At 43.9% G+C, this 18,677-nt stretch overlaps 1 protein-coding gene across 19 annotated transcripts in view; it reads left to right on the top strand.

The window, feature by feature from the left end:
* KIAA1217 (KIAA1217 ortholog) overlaps nt 1-18,677 on the top strand; it is a 493,308-nt gene that overhangs the window by 415,075 nt on the left and 59,556 nt on the right. For all 19 annotated transcript variants that reach the window (XM_032621038.1, XM_032621044.1, XM_032621045.1 and 16 more), the window contains one exon: nt 2,207-3,039. In XM_032621038.1, the coding sequence (XP_032476929.1) occupies nt 2,207-3,039 (833 nt within the window). The remainder of the gene's footprint in view (nt 1-2,206; nt 3,040-18,677) is intronic.

The following is an 18,677-nucleotide window of genomic DNA, read 5'->3' as shown; positions in this document are numbered from 1 at the left end:
ATTTCAGGAGAACACTGCAAAAATTAGATGGTACATTTGGAATGAACCCATCTCAATTGGTAGATGTTGCTTTTAAAGTGTTGAGGGAACAACAACAGAAGAAAGATACAAAACGGAATGCCACTTTTTTGGCAGTGGCGTTGGCTTCCTGGAAGGCAGGTAACCCGGAGAGGTAGGCCACAACCGGGGAAGGAACAATACGCTTGTTGTGAGGGGTAACATCGCTGGAAAACAGATTGCCCTCTGCTGAGACAGAAGAACAGTAGAAGATGAGAGCCTCTCCTGGTAGACAGGATGCTCTGAGTGAAGAGACCCAGGGACTCCCTTGGCCTTGAGACACCCAGCTCCCCACAGGAGCCAGGGGAGAACTTGACACTGGGGCGATGACCTGATTGACCTTCTGACAGGCCTCACCCTGAAGGTTTTCAGCACAATAGCGTGACATCTGAGTCCCGCCAGAACATGCTTTAAGCCAACAGCTGGTACTTATGAACATCCCAGAAAAGGAGACCAAGCCCTTGCCCCCAGAGTCTTCAAAATAACCCAGAGACTGCTGTCAGACCTCCCAGGTAGGGACTCGACACAGAGGAACCTGCCCCACCGAGGACCGACAAATATTTACTCAAAGGCCTTGAGCCTCAGGAAATCTCAGATACCTGCTAGTGTTTTGTGTGGACACCTTTTCAGGATCGGTGGAAGCATATCCCACCTGGACAGAAACTCTCTGAAGGGGTTAAAGCCCTCCTTAGCGAAATCATCCCCTGACTTGGATGAAGGCATTAAAACTGCATTCATCCTAGAGACGGCAATCAACAGGAAAAACCAAGAAAATGAATCATATATCAGAAAGGAACGTTGCTGAAACGTCAGGAGACATTTAACTTGGGATAACCTTGCTAGTTGCCATGCTGTGGATCAGTGGCTCCCAGAAGCAGGCTTAAATTAAACACCTTTAAAACATTGTATGGTACTCCATTGCAGGTGTGTGCCCAGGCAGGCGAATCTATAAACGCTAAAAGACCTAGCGGTTGCCAATTACATTAAAACTTTGGGCTCTATACTGACCTCTGCTCCTGAGTTTGACTCCAACAGGTCTGCCCATCCAGCTGAAGTAGATGGGAATTCCATGGCAGCTGGAAAAGGGGCAACCAATTTCTTTAATTGTGTCCAAATAAATAGCACAGGAATTTATGTGTATTAGGAACTGGAACCAAAACCCCAAGTTCGATTATGAATTAGACAACAAAGTGCTAATAGGTTTTATCGGGTTCAAATAGTTGTAGATAAACAAAGGCTGACAAGATTCTAAGGAATATTCATCACCTCCGTTCAACAGGAAGTAACCAGCCAGAGTGGTCTTCCTCCCTTTTCCCACAAGATTGTGGAATGGACATTGACAATGAGGAATTATTATAGGGAAGAACCTTTTGTGTTCTATTACAAGTTAGTCACTAAAGGGATATTGCCTATAAGCTTAAAATATACATAATGGCCCGTCTCTGGGAACCCTGACTCCCAGGTAGTGAGCATTAAGCTAAAATACCTTTGTTTAGCTCACAGGAAACATCCTGACCAGGCCCACCTGTGATTCCTTTCTGCAGGGAGAAAGAAGTTAACACCTCCCCTCTGGAGGCTGACCGGAAGCAGGAAATGTTTGACTTCACTCCCTCCCCTTTTAGTATAAAAGAAGCCTGAATTCTAACTCAGGCAAGATGATTCTTTGGGGAATGAGTCCACCATCTTCTCGGTCTGCTGGCTTTCCAAATAAAGTCACTCTTCGTGCCTCAACACCTCATGTCTCGATTTATTGGCCTGTTGTGGGGCGAGCAGTGTGAGCTTGGACTCCGTAACAGCATCCTCCCATTCTCTCTGTCTGATTCTGCTTCTGTCATCACATCTCCTTCCGTGACGCTGACCCTCCTGCCTCTTTCACATATAAGTGAATGCATTGCATTACTTTCACATAAGTGATTGTGATTGCATTGGGTCCACCTGGATAATGTCCGCAACTCAACATCCTTAATAGGGGGTATCTACAAAGGCCCTTTTGCCCGGTAAGGGGACATGGTTACAGGTTCCAGGGATTAAGGCGTGGACATCTTGCAGGGGCCACTATTCAGCCTACTTCATCAGGGAAACCACACTGAGATGTCTCTAAAAACATGAATATCAAAGTAGATTTTCTAATTTCTCGTTTTCTTTTCAGATGCAGAGAGAAATCGTTTATGCAAGAGGAGATGGCCCTGGTGCCTCTCGACCTGGACCCACAACTCTTCTACCCCACGCCATTCCAAATTCTCCACCGTCCACTCCTGTGCCACATTCCATGCCTCCCTCTCCATCCAGAATCCCTTACGGAGGCACCCGGCCGATGGTCGTTCCTGGTAACGCCACCATCCCCAGGGACAGACTCTCCAGCCTGCCGGTCTCCAGATCCATCTCTCCCAGCCCCAGCGCCATCTTGGAAAGAAGAGACGTGAAGCCAGATGAAGACATGAGCTCCAAGAGCCTCGCGATGTACCGAAACGAGGGTTTCTACGCCGATCCTTACCTTTATCACGAGGGGAGGATGAGCATAGCCTCTTCGCACGGCGGGCACCCACTGGATCTCCCCGACCACATCATCGGGTATCACCGCGCTGCAGTTCGTTCAGCCAGTGCTTACTGCAGCCCTTCTTTGCAAGCGGAAATGCACATGGAGCAGTCACTGTACAGACAGAAGTCAAGGAAGTATCCAGAGAGCCTCTTGCCTACTCTGGGCTCCAAAACGCCCCCGGCCTCTCCTCACCGAGTCAGTGACCTGAGGATGGTGGAGATGCACGGTCTCCATAACGCCCACGGGCCCTCCCACACCATGCAGCCAGACCGGGTCTCACCCAGCCGCCAGGCCTTCAAAAAGGAGCCCGGCACCTTGGTGTACATTGAGAAGCCACGGACGACTCCAGGATTAGCCGGAATGGTGGACCTCGGCCCTCCTCTAGTTGAGAAGCAAGTGTTTGCTTATAGCACGGCTACGATACCCAAAGACAGAGAGACCAGGTAAGGCGGTGAGGGTGGCCAAGGGTGGTCCACGCCCACGTGCTGGTTTTGAGGGCTGCCTTACAGAAGTCGAACCAAGAGAACAGTGGTCAGCTGAGCCTTGAGCACTGTGCCCTGTGGGTACTGGCCGCTGGGGGGTAGGGGAGGAAGAGTAGGACCAGAGGGCTGTTGTCAGCAAAGAGTTTCTAAATCTGGTGGTCGAGTGAGGCTGGGCAGTAGCCAGGCTAAAGGCAGGCAGGCGCCCCAACAAGAGAGGTCAGAACGGGCCTCCCGAGTGTGGATCTAACGGCAGCATCGTTAATGTAAATCTGAATAATTGAGAAGAAAATTATGATTTCAGAAACCATTCAGACAACTCATCAAAAGCTGATCATAACTGATCTCCCACGGAAAGTGAGTGAGTGGTTCAAGTGTTAACTGTTTGAAATGGCGGTTTTTGTTCTTCCTTGTGAAGTGCGATTTTGTTTACTCATCTGGTTATGAGAAATGAAAAGGGTGTGTCACTGTCTGTCATCCAGGGTGATAAAAACATGAATTTGCATAAAAATAGGATGGCGTCGATGTAATACTCATTCAGGAGTGGTACAGAGATCAGCAAAATTTTTCTAGTGGATGTGACACTCCAGGAGTTTAAATTTCTTTTTAAGTTTACAGGTGTTTATAATTTACCAGCCCAGAACCTTCATACTACATCTTGAAAACCCTCAAGTCTGTAGAGTAATAGAAAAGCTAATCTTTTTTTTTTTTTTTTTTTTTGGCCGCGTTGGGTCTTCGTTGCTGCGCGGGCTTTCTCTAGTTGCGGCGAGCGGGGGCTTCTCCGTTTTGGTGCGCGGGCTTCTCACTGTGGTGGCTTCTCTTGTTGCGGAGCACGGGCTCTAGGCACGTGGGCTCAGTAGTTGCAGCAAGTGGGCTCTAGAGCACAGGCTCAGTAGTTGTGGCGCACGGGCTTAGTTGCCCCACGGCATGTGGGACCTTCCCGGGCCAGGGATCGAACCCATGTCCCCTGCATTGGCAGGCGGATTCTTAACCACTGCGCCACCTGGGAAGCCCCAGAAAAGCTACTCTTGATAGAGGGGATCTCCCTACCCTGAACTGGCTGACAGAAGGCAACATAATAATTATAATCATAAAAATCTAGTCAAAGAAACTGTGTCCAAAGGAGGTTAAGCATTTGACCTGTTGTCATATGGGAATTCAGAAGGGGCATGAGAAATAAAATTCAGATATTCAGCCTCTCAGTACCTTATTGGAACCACTGTTCCATCCTCCTTACCAAAACCGATCATGTCACTTTCTATTACATAACCTTGTAAAAAGAAAGCCAAAATTGTGACTGGAATGTGATAGTATATCACTATCTTAATCACACAGATCGGAAAGCTCTGTCCTCACTGGCAGAATTTTATCTTGAAAGGGCCATCTCTTATCTGGTTCCAGAAGAAAGATTCCAGGAAGATGGAAAGAGAATAAACCTGGAAGTTGGGGGATCATCAATGTAGCAAAAAGCTCTAACCCTCTCTACACAGTTTAAAAAAAAAAAAAAAAAAAAAAAAAAACAGCAACAGTGGGCTTCCCTGGTGGCGCAGTGGTTGAGAGTCCGCCTGCCGATGCAGGGGACACGGGTTCGTGACCCGGTCCGGGAAGATCCCACATGCCGTGGAGCAGCTGGGCCTGTGAGCCGTGGCCGCTGAGCCTGCGCGTCCGGAGCCTGTGCTCCTCAATGGGAGAGGCCACAGCAGTGAGAGGCCCGCGTACGGTTAAAGCAAACAAAAAAAAACAGCAACAGTGACTGGCTTGACCTAGAGTGAAGTGGTTTATAGACAAGAGCTACCAAATATTCAAGGAACAAGAGGTTACAAATTGTCTTTGCTCTGCTGCTATAGTACTGGTTGTAAGGGCTACAGATAACTTGGCTTTTTAGTTAACTGCTTGCAAGGTCACCAGGAGCCACATCTGATACCGATGGAGCAGATTGCACATTTCCCAGAGATCCTGTACGTGGCGCTGGATTCCATGACAGAATGAGACTTTGCATTGTTTCCCTTGTGGAGGGAGGGTATACATTCTTTGTGTGGAAAGAAGGATGAAACAGGTATTTGCTGAGAGAAGAATAGATGATGGCAGAGACAAGGCTGTGTGGTTACCAAACCGTATTTTCTTTTCCTCTGGGGCACAAAACTATCTGCATCTCCGAGCCTCCTTTGCAGTTAAGTGTGGCCATGTGAGTGGGTTCTGGCCTATGGCAAGTGGGTAGAGCTGATGTAAACTGTCTCCAAGAATAGTTCCTATTAAAAAATCTGCATGAGAAACAAGACAAAACGGTGACAGGCTTGATTATGCAGGACTAGGAAAAATGAAGACTCGGAAAAAGGTATTTATTCTCTCCTTTCCAAAGTCCTTAGGAAGTTAAATTCTAAGAATCAAAGAAAGGGATGCCTCCCATGACCATAGAAAGCTGAGGGGTGTGGGATAAATACTGAGGCTCTTTGAACAGACCAGTGTCACAACCAGAGGGAAGTCTACCAAGACGTGCCTTAAGGCTATAGGGAGCTTGTGCCCTGTGCTTCTAAGAAAGGGTAGCACATCTGCCCCGGTGGGCTGTGAGGGGCTGGTTGGGAAATGTGTGTCACTGATAGGAAGGGACTTGGAGTCATAAGAATTTAGTCCAGGGAAAAATAAGAACTATCCATCTCCAGGGCCAGAATCCGTCCTCCCCCACCACCCTGCTGACCCACCTTGTGGGAATGAGAGGATCGTGAGCTTGCTTCCACTGTTTATCACATCAAGCCACGTGCACCCTTGCTGGGCGCCAGGCACACTCTGGCCAACGATGGCGTCTGGCTTCTCGCTCAGCACCTAGTTCATCGTCACGCATGTGGTTACCACGTGCATATAACTGAGCATCACTGAACCCAGTTCCTGGGATTGGGTTATGGGTGGGACCAAAATGAAGGGCCCTCTGCTATGTGGAGTTGCCTCTGTACTGCTCTCTGATCAGAGTCTTGAAGAATTTTAGCCTTCGGTAACATCGGTATATTTTCAGGGCCTCTGCTTCCTGAGGTTTGTTTTTTAAGGAAGCTCAGAAAACGCTGTGGGTTTCCGTCTTATGTGTTAGCAACTCCTTTTAGAAAATCCAAGTTCTTATTTCTAGAAAAACAAGGATTAGGAAGGTTGACTAAAGGTTAATGTTGACCTAAAATACACTGTCATGATCACTGCCGTATTCTGACATATGGTTGTAATTCAGAATATAATTTTACATTTTTGAATTCATTCCTGTAAATGTGAAATAGCAGAGGAGGAATTTTATCTCACATCTTGTCTAGGTGATTCCTCACCACAGGCTAGATTCCCTTCTGTAGCCCTGCGCACGCGTGCGCGCACACACACACACACACACACACACACACCGCCTACATTTAGAGTTGGTATTACTGAAACACCTAAACATTCCCACTAACTCAACCCAGGCACACGACAAAAGTATGTAAAGAATGATTCTCGAGTAAAAACTTGAGTCTGGACATTGTACTGCTAACACTGCTACCCACCACCCCACTGTTACCTAGACAGGTCGGAATGTGCCATACTTCCTCTTTTTCAGCTGCAATTCTAAACTCTTGGAAAGCTTGATGTCTAGGCTGAAATGTAATACTGCTGGGTAATATAAGAACACTGACGATAGCTATCATTTATTGAGAGTCTTTTATGGACCAAGCGTGATGTTAAGTAGTTTCCATACATCATCTGATGTAATCGTCATGACGATCCAGTGCGGTATGTACTATCATCATCCCTATTTTACAGATGCAGAAACAGAGCTCAGAGAGGTTAAGTAACTTGCCCAAGGTCACAAAGCCAGTAAGTGGCATAGAATGTCCAGGTACATTAAGGAATCCACACTTTTTACCACTGTGCAGTATTCTGCCTGCTGGGTGAGAACTGTGAGCCCCACCTTCACCCAGCGGAGAAGTGAATTTGGGAGTGAATTCGAAGCATTTCAACCAGGACAAAATGCTAAGTAGCTGGGCTTCCCTGGTGGCGCAGTGGTTGAGAATCCGCCTGCCGATGGCAGGGGACGCGGGTTCGTGCCCCGGTCCGGGAGGATCCCACGTGCCGCGGAGCGGGTGGGCCCGTGAGCCATGGCCGCTGAGCCTGCACGTCCGGAGCCTGTGCTCCGCAACGGGAGAGGCCACAGCAGTGAGAGGCCCACGTACCGCGAGAAAAAAAAAAAAAATGCTAAGTAGCTGCTCTGAAAGGATATTTATGATCATCAACATGGTAGAATTTGCATAATTATGCTGCTAAATATATACATGTCATTTAAAACATAACTGTCCCTAGTATATCAGCACAATTATGCAGAAATAGGGGAAGAAAACATTCTTGGTAGATTTTATTTTGAAAAAAATGAATGTGAGTACCATGTCAAAGAAAATTTTAAAAACAAAACCAGAAACAATTACTGAAGCACACAATTATAATCCATTGTTACACCTATACAGTGGTGCTATTTTAGATATATTTAGTCTGTGCAAGTATTTGTAAAGAAGCTTCAACCCCTAAAAGTAACTTCATGAGTACAGGGTCCTATAACATGTCAAACCAATTTCTGTTGCAATTTCATAATATTAAAAAGCAAATCCGAGTGTTTATATGAAACTCTCGAGTGAAGTTTTACATCTAAGATGTGAAGCTACAGAAACACAGGAGGGAGACTGAGAAATCTGTAGAGATGCTTTCTTTTGGGCACTGCTGGATTCATATACTCTTCAGAAGACCACTTCTATGAAATAGCCCATTAACTGCAGAGTGTTAGAAATCAGAGAAAAATTTTCTTTCTCATCTGTACTCAGGAAACCTCCAACGGTAGCTTTTTTTTTTTGGAACGCAATTTTGTAATAGCTCTATTGACTTGAAAATGAGTTAAAGACAAAGTAATTTCCCCTTGATCTTGTACGTAGCTCATGTGCTTCGAGTTAATGAATTTGGTATCTCTTATAAAGATGCTTCCACAAAGCATCTAGCGGTGACAAATTATATATAGGAGATCTGGAAAACATAGTGTAGAACATATATGATGGTAGCATCTTCCTCCCAAGACGGCCATGGACTTTGGGTTAGGAAAGCAGATTACAACTGCTTTGACCTTCAGAATAGTATGGTTGTCTCTCAGTATCTATGGGGATTGGTTCCGGGAGCCCGTGGATACCCAAATCCGCAGATGCTCAAGTCCCTTATTTAAAAGGGCGTAGTCCAGTCAGCCCTCCATATCCGTGGTTCCACATCCACGGATTCAACCAATCTGCAAAATTCTTTCTGCGGTTGGTGGAAACTGAGGTCGCAGAACCTGCGAATATGGAGGGCCGACTGTAATTCTCAAGTCTGAGCTTCTAGAAGGAAAATGACCTTGAGTGCTGAGGTGGTTTTACCCAGATGATTTCCTTTCAGCAAGGCCTCCCGGAAGAGAGTGGGTCCACGTGACTAAGAGGCCCTGTGCAAGGGAGACAGACAGTGTGTGACAGGTGACTGTGGGCGTGAGACTCTGTCTTGCCAAGGTTATAAAATTACTTCATTAAACAGCATCATCATCCCTATCCATGGCACATAAAACAGCCCTTAAGAATTGTAAAACTCTAGGACATTTGTTTTGCTAGTTTGTATTTATAGCTTGGCTCATATAATGTGAAATATCTCTATCGAAATAACACTCAAAATTCAAGGGTGCTCACTGCAAAGTGACTAATAGCTCTCCTTCCAAATGTATAACAGATTCCTCCTAATAATTTTTCAAGACATGGTAAACTTGAACCGAGATCATACTTTTTACACTATTCTGCACCTACAGTAGCTAAATTCAACAGACTAGTCAAGAATTCACTTGGGAGCAGATTCTTGCCTGTCTGGGCCCTTGTATGTGGAGGAAAAAAGCCACATGACATCTGCTATGATTTCTAAGGCATCGCAGATGTAGAGAAGTAGAATCCCGTGCCTTAGAATGAAAGGGAAGGAAAATTTCTATGTACAGGAGGAAGCCTGCCTGCCAACTGGTAGCTTGGGTCTGTTCTTAATCATTTTACATCACTTTCTCATTTTATGAGCATTAAGTATTTTTGTGTTGGTAGCTTTGAGGAATAGGATACATCCTCCGTTTACCAGTTAATTGAAAGTCTGAATTCATATTTGTGTCATTTAAAATGTTCACAGTGCCTGGCATACCTTTGAAGATTTTCTAAACTATGTTAGGTGTCCTGCTAGAGAGGTGATTCTGAAAAAGAATGGTTAATTTTTTTCCTTTTCCTGATTGTATAGTCAAAAGGGAGCCATATCAGACGTCTTGTAAGTAGTTAGACTTGGGATCTTCCCAGAGCAAGGTTTCTTAACTTCTGCACGCTTGGTATTTGGGGCCTGTCCTGTGCATTATAGGGTGTTTAGCAGTGTCTCCAGCCTGCCCCCATCCCACTAGATGCCAGTAGCAAACTCCCCTGCAATGCTGCCCCAGTCGCAACAACCAAAGATGTATGTCTCCAGACATTGTCAAATGCTGTCAAATCCAAAACGTGGATCTTGATGATGATTAGCTCAGTTCTACCCTTTCCCTCTTGGTAAAGCAGCTTCATTATTGTTAGAACTTGCTGTTATCTTTGGTTCAACCAACCTGTGATCAGTCATTCATTGAGAGGCAGTCACGTGCCATGTTTATGAACATGGTCTCCAAAGCCAGATAGCCTGGGTTCGAGTGCCTGTTCTAACACTTGTTAGCATTTGTAAACTTTGACAGATCACTGAGTCTTGCTCTGCCTCAGCTTGCTCGTCTGTAAAATAGAGATAATAATAGCACCTACCTCATAGGACGGAACAACTCATTACAGTTAAGTGCCTTGTGCCATGCCTGGTGTAGCATAAGTGCCGAGTTCCTACTTTGAACAAAGCACTCCACTAAATGCTACTAAAGCCCAGAGATGAATACACAGAAATGGCTAGGACAAGGACTGTGCCAGAGGAAGCAGGGAGACAAATCGTTAACTATAACGCTAGGGAAAATATAAAGCAGGTGGGCAGGGGATACAGGAGAGAGAATGGAATTAGGTGGGATGAAAGATCCAGATGAGAATGTTTAGACTCTCAAAGCTACTTTTCAGTCCCTATCAGGAGAATAGTGGGGGTCGTACGTTGTCTTGGGACCAGGTGCCAAGAGACAAGCCAGGATTACAGCATCTTCTTAAAATTGCACCTGAGCTGTATGACGGATGCCTAACCAGGTAGCGCTGAAATTATTAGGTTGTCTGATGCCTGTTTTGATGCCTAACAGTGCCAGACCGATTCAGTTATTGTCTGAATTGCTTTCCTGGGTAGCTCTAATTAGGGATCAGTAAACGGTTATTGATCTCTCTGTGTGCTTAGCTGGGGACTGATTGCTTTGCAGGGTACAAAGAAACTTAGATGTGTCCCCACCTGCAAGGAATACGAACTGGGAAGACCGTCATAAAACATTAAAAGCATAATAACGAACGTGTAAGCTATGCCGCGGTTAAGCGCAGGAAGCTTCTGAGCTACGAATGCTTATTAAATAACTGGTTTTTAAGAACTAGTCCCAACAATAGGGTTTCATTCGTAGGTGTTGCCCAGGGATGATCTTGTCACCCTAAGAGCGGCAGTGTCTCCTGGTGAGGTGGAGAGAAGAGAGGAAGCTTTACAAGTCACTGAGGGGGGACGGTGTCTTTCCCTGAGGCTGGAGGTGCAGGGGGAGATCTGTTCCCAGCATCTCCCAAGTTCAGCTGGAAAGTCAGGACACGTTTTCCTTGAAAACAATGAGGAACAATGAAAGGACTAATAATACACTGTAGGTTAAAGAGGCTTCCATGGGCCAGCTGGAAATCCAACCACCATTTTATTCCAAGTTCTAAACAATGAAAGTAGACGAAAACTTTGCAGTTACAAGCCTACCATAATTTGGGGACGGCTTGTACATAATTAATTCCAAAGAAGTGATACAGAGAGTGATTGCTGTGAGTTCAGAAACGGGAGCATTTTCCTGAACTTAGGCTGGGCTGGAAGCCTTCATGAGAATGCCAAGAGGGACTCGCATTTAAGGAATTCACATAATGGAATGAAAAGATACCATTTGGAAAGACTGATTGGTCTCTATTCAAAATGTGCTGTATTTCTTCCATTATGCTTCCTATAAAAATGACATCTAGATACGATGTTTTGGCAGTCTCAGAGCACATAGGTGCTGATGAATTATGATTTCATTCACAGGAATATAACTTTATGGTTAAGTAATATTTGCTAGGCTGCTGAGTTCATTCAAGAGCTGTCTGATAAACATGATATTCAACCAACTGACAAATGTCTGAAGCTAGCCCTACTCTTATCCAAGGGATAGTCTATCAAAAATACCGGTGGAATGACTGCCACAAGCTCTGTGTTACTTTGAACAAATCAGTTTCTCAAAAGGGAAAGCCATCCTCTGTCACTAATTAGGTGACATTAAAATGCACCCCGGTTACGGGCTTCCCTGGTGGCACAGTGGTTGAGAGTCCGCCTGCCGATGAAGGGGACGTGGGTTCGTGCCCCGGTCCGGGAAGATCCCACATGCCGCGGAGCGGCTGGGCCCGTGAGCCATGGCCGCTGAGCCTGCGCGTCCGGAGCCTGTGCTCCGCAACGGGAGAGGCCGCAACAGTGAGAGGCCCGTGTAACACAAAAAAAAAAAAAAAAAAAATGCACCCCGGTTTCTCCTCTGAATATTCACGAGGTGCTGTCAATCAGACGCCTTAGGTCTGAAACCAGAAACTAAGTCAGAGCAACCTAAATTCTGTGAGATTCAGATAAGCCCCTTTCCTTGCCAACTAACACGTCTTTCTTCAAAGAGAAGAGGAATAAATATTTAGGTACAGGTTCAGCCTGGCAAGATCAACTCACTACAGAATTGGTGTGACTATGACCCAACCTGAAGATGGGGCTCATCTAAAAATAGCCTGACGGCCCAGCAGCTGAATAATCCAGGGCTGCCATGATGTCCCAGCCATTTAACCCCTCTTGTGATTAGTTGTCCTGCTCTCTGGTGGAGTTTACAGAGATTACACTTGTCCTTATTTGAGTTTTGGACTTGATTTTTCATGAATGAAGTGATTCAAAAATATAGCCAGGTCTAGGCATTAATTTGAATTTCCAAAAATTGTGGGTCTTAAAAAGTCTGTATTGACTCTTACAGGGCCAACATGTATTGCCAGTAATACCTACTCTTTCTCCCTGTCCATCTTCAGAGCTGAAGGGATGCAATCTCTTTTTTTTAAGTTTATTTTCTTGAAGTATAGTTATTTACAATGTTGTGTTAATTTCTGCTCTACAGCAAAGTGATTCATATTTTTCATATTCTTTTCCATTATGGTTTAATCACAGGATATCGAATATAGTTAGTTCCCTTGTTGTTTATCCATCCTATATATAATAGTTTGCCTCTGCTAATCCCGAACTCCCAATCCATCCTTCCCCCAACCCCCTTTCCCCTTGGCAACCACAAGTCTGTTCTCTGTGTCTGTGAGTCTGTTTCTGTCTCATAGATAGGTTCATTTGTGTCATATTTTAGATTTCATATGTAAGTGATATCATATGGTATTTGTCTTTGTCTGACTTACTTCACGTAGTGTGATCATCTCTAGGTCCATCCATGTTGCTGCAGATGGCATTATTTCATTCTTTTTTGTGGCTGAGTAGTACATTGTCTATATGTAACACATCATCTTTATCCATTCATCTGTCAGTGGACGTTTAGGTTGCTTCCATGTCTTGGCTATTGTGAATAGTACTGCTGTGAACATTGGGGTGCATGTATCTTTTTGAATTAGACTTTTCATCTTTTCTGGATACATGCCCAGGAGTGGGATTGCTGGATCATATGGCAACTCTATTTTTAGTTTTTTAACTGTTTTTCAAAGTGGCTGCACCAATTTACATTCCCACCAACAAGGTAGGATGAAGGGGTTCGATCTCTTAATTGCAGACTTTTAGAAGGAGAAACAGGACACTTTCCAAAGGACCAGTGATTGCTACTTCTCTGGTCAAATGATGTTTTCACTATCATGCAGCCTCAGGTTTTTTTGTCTTTGTAATAAAGGCAGTGTGTCCCTACTCCTGCACAGGGATCTAAGAAGACCAAAAAAAAAAAGAGAGAGAGAGAAAGAAAAACCCATGAGAGAGACCAAGCATAGGAAATGCCTTCCTTCTTTTCCCTAGGAATCATTATCTTATCTCTTTGGAGTCCACCCTGAGAATCTGTGGATCAAAAGCAGGTGGGAAGGGCTTCCCTGGTGGCACCGTGGTTAAGAATCCGCCTGCCAATGCAGGGGACATGAGTTCGAGCCCTGGTCCAGGAAGATCCCACATGCTGCAGAGCAACTAAGCCCTTGTGCCACAATTACTGAGCCTGTGCTCTAGAGCCTGTGAGCCACAACTACTGAGCCCATGTGCCACAACTACTGAGCCTGTGCTCTAGAGCCCGCAAGCCACAACCACTGAGCCTGCATGCCTAGAGCCCGTGCTCCGCAACAAAGAGAAGCCACCATAATGAGAAGCCTGCGTGCCGCAACTAGAGAAAGCCCGTGTGCAGCAACGAAGACCCAATGCAGCCATAAATAAATAAATTAATTAATTTATTATTTTAAAAAAAAAAACAGGTGGGAGTGGGGAGCTTCCTTCTGCAGCCCCCGTAGGATCACTCAAGAGACCATCACCCCGTATCCTCTGATACCTTCACTCATTGGAAGGTCAAATACGGGTCTGTATTCAAGTAGCCAGAACGTGAACAAACAGCTATTCATACTGGTTTGTACCTGTACAAAAAAAAAAAAAGTGCTCTGTCACTTCCAGAGCAGGAATATTAAAAATTGCCCTCAGGGAAGAGGAAGAAAATGCAAAGCAGATGATATCATAAGGCAGGGTGTAGGCTTGCCCTGGGGAGCGAAGGCTCTCGTCAACTGGGAAGTGGAGCCTCACCCCAGATGGTGGGTGAGTCACAGGAGGTGGCCCAGAGCCCTGCTGGGAGCCCTGGATGGGGGAGGGGGTACACGTGACCAGCTGTGTTTCCTTAGACCCTGCCTTGCCAGTAAGCCTCGGTGTCCTTGTTGTGACCAGGGGATGGCAACTAGGACCTCCTACGGGTTCTGTTGAAATGAAAACGGGTGTAAAATCGCTTTGTGAACTGGAAAGTTCTCCATAAATAAGAGACTTTATGACATACACCGTGAAGCCATAGCCCCTTTGCATAAAGGAGCAGTAGTAGCGCACGGGCCGTTTGGAGACTGTGTGTCTGAGGCACTGTGTGTCCAGAGGCTGGCTTAGGTCCGTATTCTGGTCTCAGCCAGAACAGCCCGCCCAGACAGTAGGTTGTGAAATAGATTAAAGGCGACCTGGAGTTCTTCCAGGTGCAGTTGCTATGCTGCGCAGAAACCTCCCCTCACGGAAGTCAGCCATTGTGCCCGTCAGGAGCGCAGGCCCGGTGTGGCTGAGCTTTGCCCAGCCTGCTGGGCCTGCCACGCATTTTTTTTTTTTTTTTGCTTCAGTCAAGATCACCAGACCAGAATGGAAAGAAAACCAGGGGCGTCTAAAATAAGTTCCTTCTAACTAGACAATTGTGTGGGTCTAGAATTCTGCATCTGGCAGGATGCGGTTCTGCTTGGGTTATGGGGGTGAAGAGAAGGGGGGCGCCTCTATTTAACAAGGGGTGGGAGCCCCTTGGGGGAAGGTGGGCCGTGTTTCCTCTGTGTGCCAAGTTCATTCAGCTGCTTACGTTTCCTGCCGTGACCTCGTTCCCTGGCTTCCTGTGTTTGAACTTCCTGGGACTTTTCTTGCCTCTGGCATTTTGCATTTACTCTTCCTTTGCCTTGTGCTTCCTTCCACCTTCATCTACCTGGATGGCTCCTCCCTGACGTCAGGGCTTCACCCGAAGGCCATGAGCTCAGCAGGGCACACCTACACACGTACCTGTGCACCTACACATAACCGTATGATTAGTATATCGATATTACAAATAATATATTACATTATAAGTAAGTAATATCAGCATATTTATATATATTTATATACATACATATATAGGCTTGGCTAAAAAGTTCATTCGGGTTTTTCTGTGATAGTGTATAGAAAAACCCGAAGGAACTTTTTGGCCAGCTATATATATATATACATATATATATATATATATATTTTTTTTTTTTTTTTTACTATGTTGTACCATTACTTTCAACCCCTAGAATGTAAATTCCACCAGAGTAAGCCCTTTGTTTTATTTATTTATCTATATTTACTTATTGGAGTATGATTGCTTTACAGTGTTGTGTTAGTTTCCACTGTACAGTGAAGTGAATCAGCTACACGTATACATATATCCCCTCCCTCCCACCTCCCCCACATCCCACCCATCTAGGTCGTCACAGAGCACCAAGCTGAGCTTCCTGTGCTTTATGGCATGTTCCCACTTGCTGTCTGTTTTACACGTGGTAGTGTATATATGTCAATGCTAATCTCCCAGTTCGTCCCACCCTCCCCTTCCCACCGTGGGTCCCCATGTCCCTTCTGTATGCCTGTGTCTGTATCTGCCCTGCAAATGGGTTCCTCTGCACCATTTTCCCAAATTGCACATAAATGCGTTAATATACAATATTTGTTTTTCTGGCTTCACTCAGTATGACAGGCTCAAGGTCCATCCACATCTCTACAAATGACCCAATTTTGTTCCTTTTTATGGCTGAGTAATATTCCATTGTATATATGTACCACATCTTCTTTATCCATTTGTCTGTCAGTGAGCATTTAGGTTGCTTCCATGACCTGGCTATTGTAAATAGTGCTGCAATGAACATTGGGGTACAGGTGTCCTTTTGAATTATGGTTTTCTCAGGGTATATGCTCAGTAGTGGGATTGCTGGGTCGTATGATAGTTCAATTTTTAGTTTAAGGACCCTCCATATTGTTCTCGGTAGTGGCTGTATCACTTTACATTCCCACTAACAGTGCAAGAGTGTTCCCTTTTCTCCACACCCTCTCCAGCATTTATTGTTTGTAAATTTTTTGATGATGGCCATTCTGACCGGTGTGAGGTGATACCTCATTGTAGTTTTGATTTGCATTTCTCTAATAATTAGTGATGTTGAGCATCTTTTCATGTTCCTCTTGGCCATCTGTATGTCTGCTTTGGTGAAACGTCTATTTAGGTTTTCTGCCCATTTTTTAATTGGGTTGTTTGTTTTTTTGATATTGAGTTCCATGAGCTGTTTATATTTTGGAGATTAATCCTTTGCTGCTTTGTTTGCAAATATTTTCTCCCATTCTGAGGGTTGTCTTTTCGTCTTGTTTATGGTTTCCTTTGCAGTGCAGAAGGTTTTAAGTTTAATTAGGTTCTATTTGTTTATTTTTGTTTTTATTTTCATTACTCTAGGAGGTGGGTCAAAAAGATCTTGCTGTGGTTTATGTCAAAGAGTGTTTTTCCTGTTTTCCTCTAAGAGTTTTACACTGTCCGGTCTTCCATTTAGGTCTTTAATCCATTTTAAGTGTATTTTTGCGTATGGTGTTAGGGAGTGTTCTAATTTTCATTCTTTCACATATAGCTGCCCAGTTTTCCCAGCACCACTTACTGAAGAGGCTGTCTTTTCTCCATTGTATGTTCTTGGATCCTTTGTCATAAATTAGGTGACCATATGTACGTGGGTTTATCTCTGGGCTTTCTATCCTGTTCCATTGTTCTATATTTCTGTTTTTGTGCCATTACCATATTGTCTTGATTACTGTGGCTTTATAGTATAGTTTGAAGGCGGGGAGCCTGATTCCCCCAGCTCTGTTTTTCTTAAGATTGCTTTGTCTATTCAGGGTCTTTTGTGTTTCCATACAAATTGTAAAATATTTTGTTCTAATTCTGTGAAGAATGCTATTGGTAATTTGATAGGGATTGCATTGAATATGTAGGTTGCTTTGGGTAGTATAGTCTAGTCATTTTCACAATATTGATTCTTCCAATCCAAGAACATGGTGTATCTCTCCCTCTGTTGGTGTCATCTTTGATTTCCTTCATCAGTGTTTTATAGTTTCTGAGTACAGATCTTTTGCCTCCTTAGGTAGGTTTATTCCTTGGTATTTTATTCTTTTTGTTGCAGTGGTAAATGGGATTGTTTCCTTAATTTCTCTTTCTGATTTTTCATCATTAGTGTATAGGAATGCTAGAGGTTAATTTTGTATCCTGCAACTTTACCAAATTCATTGATTAGCTCTAATAGTTTTCTGGTGGCATCTTTAGGATTTTCTATGTATAGTATCATGTCACCTGCAAACAGTGACAGTTTTGCTTCTTCTTTTCCAATTTGGATTCCTTTTCTTTTTCTTCTCTGATTGTCATGGTTAGGACTTCCGAAACTGTGTTGAATAAGAGTGGCGAGAATGGACATCCTTGTCTTGTTCCTGATATTAGTGGAAACGCTTTCAGTTTTTCACCATTGAGAATAACGTTTGCTGTGGGTTTGTCATATATGGCCTTTATGTTGAGGTAGGTTTCCTCTGTGCCCATTTTCTGGAGAGTTTTTATCATAAATTGGTGCTGAATTTTGTCAAAAGCTTTTTCTCCATCTGTTGAGATGATCATATGGTTTTTATTCCTTAATTTGTTAATATGGTGTATCACATTGATTGATTTGCGTATATTGAAGAATCCTTGCATTCCTGGGATAAATTCCACTTGATCGTGGTGTATGATCCTTTTAATGTGTTGTTGGATTCTGTTTGCTAGTATTTTCTTGAGGATTTTTGCATCTGTGTTCATCAGTGACATTGATCTGTAATTTTTATGTGTATTATAACGTCTAGTTTTGGTATCAGGGTGATGGTGGCCTCGTTGAACGAATTTGGGAGTGTTCCTCCCTCTGCAGGTTTTTGGAAGAGTTTGAGAAGGATAGGTATTAGCTCTTCTCTAAATGTTTGCTAGAATTTGCCTATGAAGCTATCTGGTCCTAGACTTTTGTTTGTTGAAAAAGATTTTTAATTTCAGTTTCAATTTCATTACTTGTGATAGGTCTGTTTATATTTTCTATTTCTTCTTGGTTCAGTCTTGGAAAATTGTACCTTTCCAAGAATTTCTCCCATTTCTTCCAGGTTGTCCATTTTATTGACATATAGTTGTTTGTAGTAGTCTCTGATAATCCTTTGTATTTCTGCAGTGTCAGTTGTGATTGCTATTTTCATTTCTAATTTTATTGATTTGCATCCTCTTCCTTTTTTCTTGATGAGTCTGTCTAAAGGTTAATCAATTTTGTTTCTCTTCTCAAAGAACCAACTTTTAGTTTCCTTGATTTTTGCTATTGTTTTCTTCATTTCTATTTCATTTATTTCTGCTCTGATCTTTATGATTTCTTTCCTTCTACTGACTTTGGGTTTTCTTTGTTCTTTTTTTCTATAGTTGCTTTAGGTGTAAGGTTAGATTGTTTGAGATTTTTCTTGTTTCTTTGGTGAGATTGAATTGCTATAAACTTCCCTCTTAGAACTGTTTTTTTTGCGTCCCACAGGTTTTGGGTCATCGTGTTTTCATTGTCATTTGTGTCTATGTATGTTTTTATTTCCTCTTTGATTTCTTCAGTGATCTCTTGGTTATTTAG

This window comes from Phocoena sinus, chromosome 2 (assembly GCF_008692025.1).
Source record: "Phocoena sinus isolate mPhoSin1 chromosome 2, mPhoSin1.pri, whole genome shotgun sequence".
In the NCBI taxonomy this organism is placed as follows: Eukaryota; Metazoa; Chordata; class Mammalia; order Artiodactyla; family Phocoenidae; genus Phocoena; species Phocoena sinus.
Note: the sequence above shows the minus strand (reverse complement) of the source record. Positions and strands in the feature narration are given on the sequence as shown.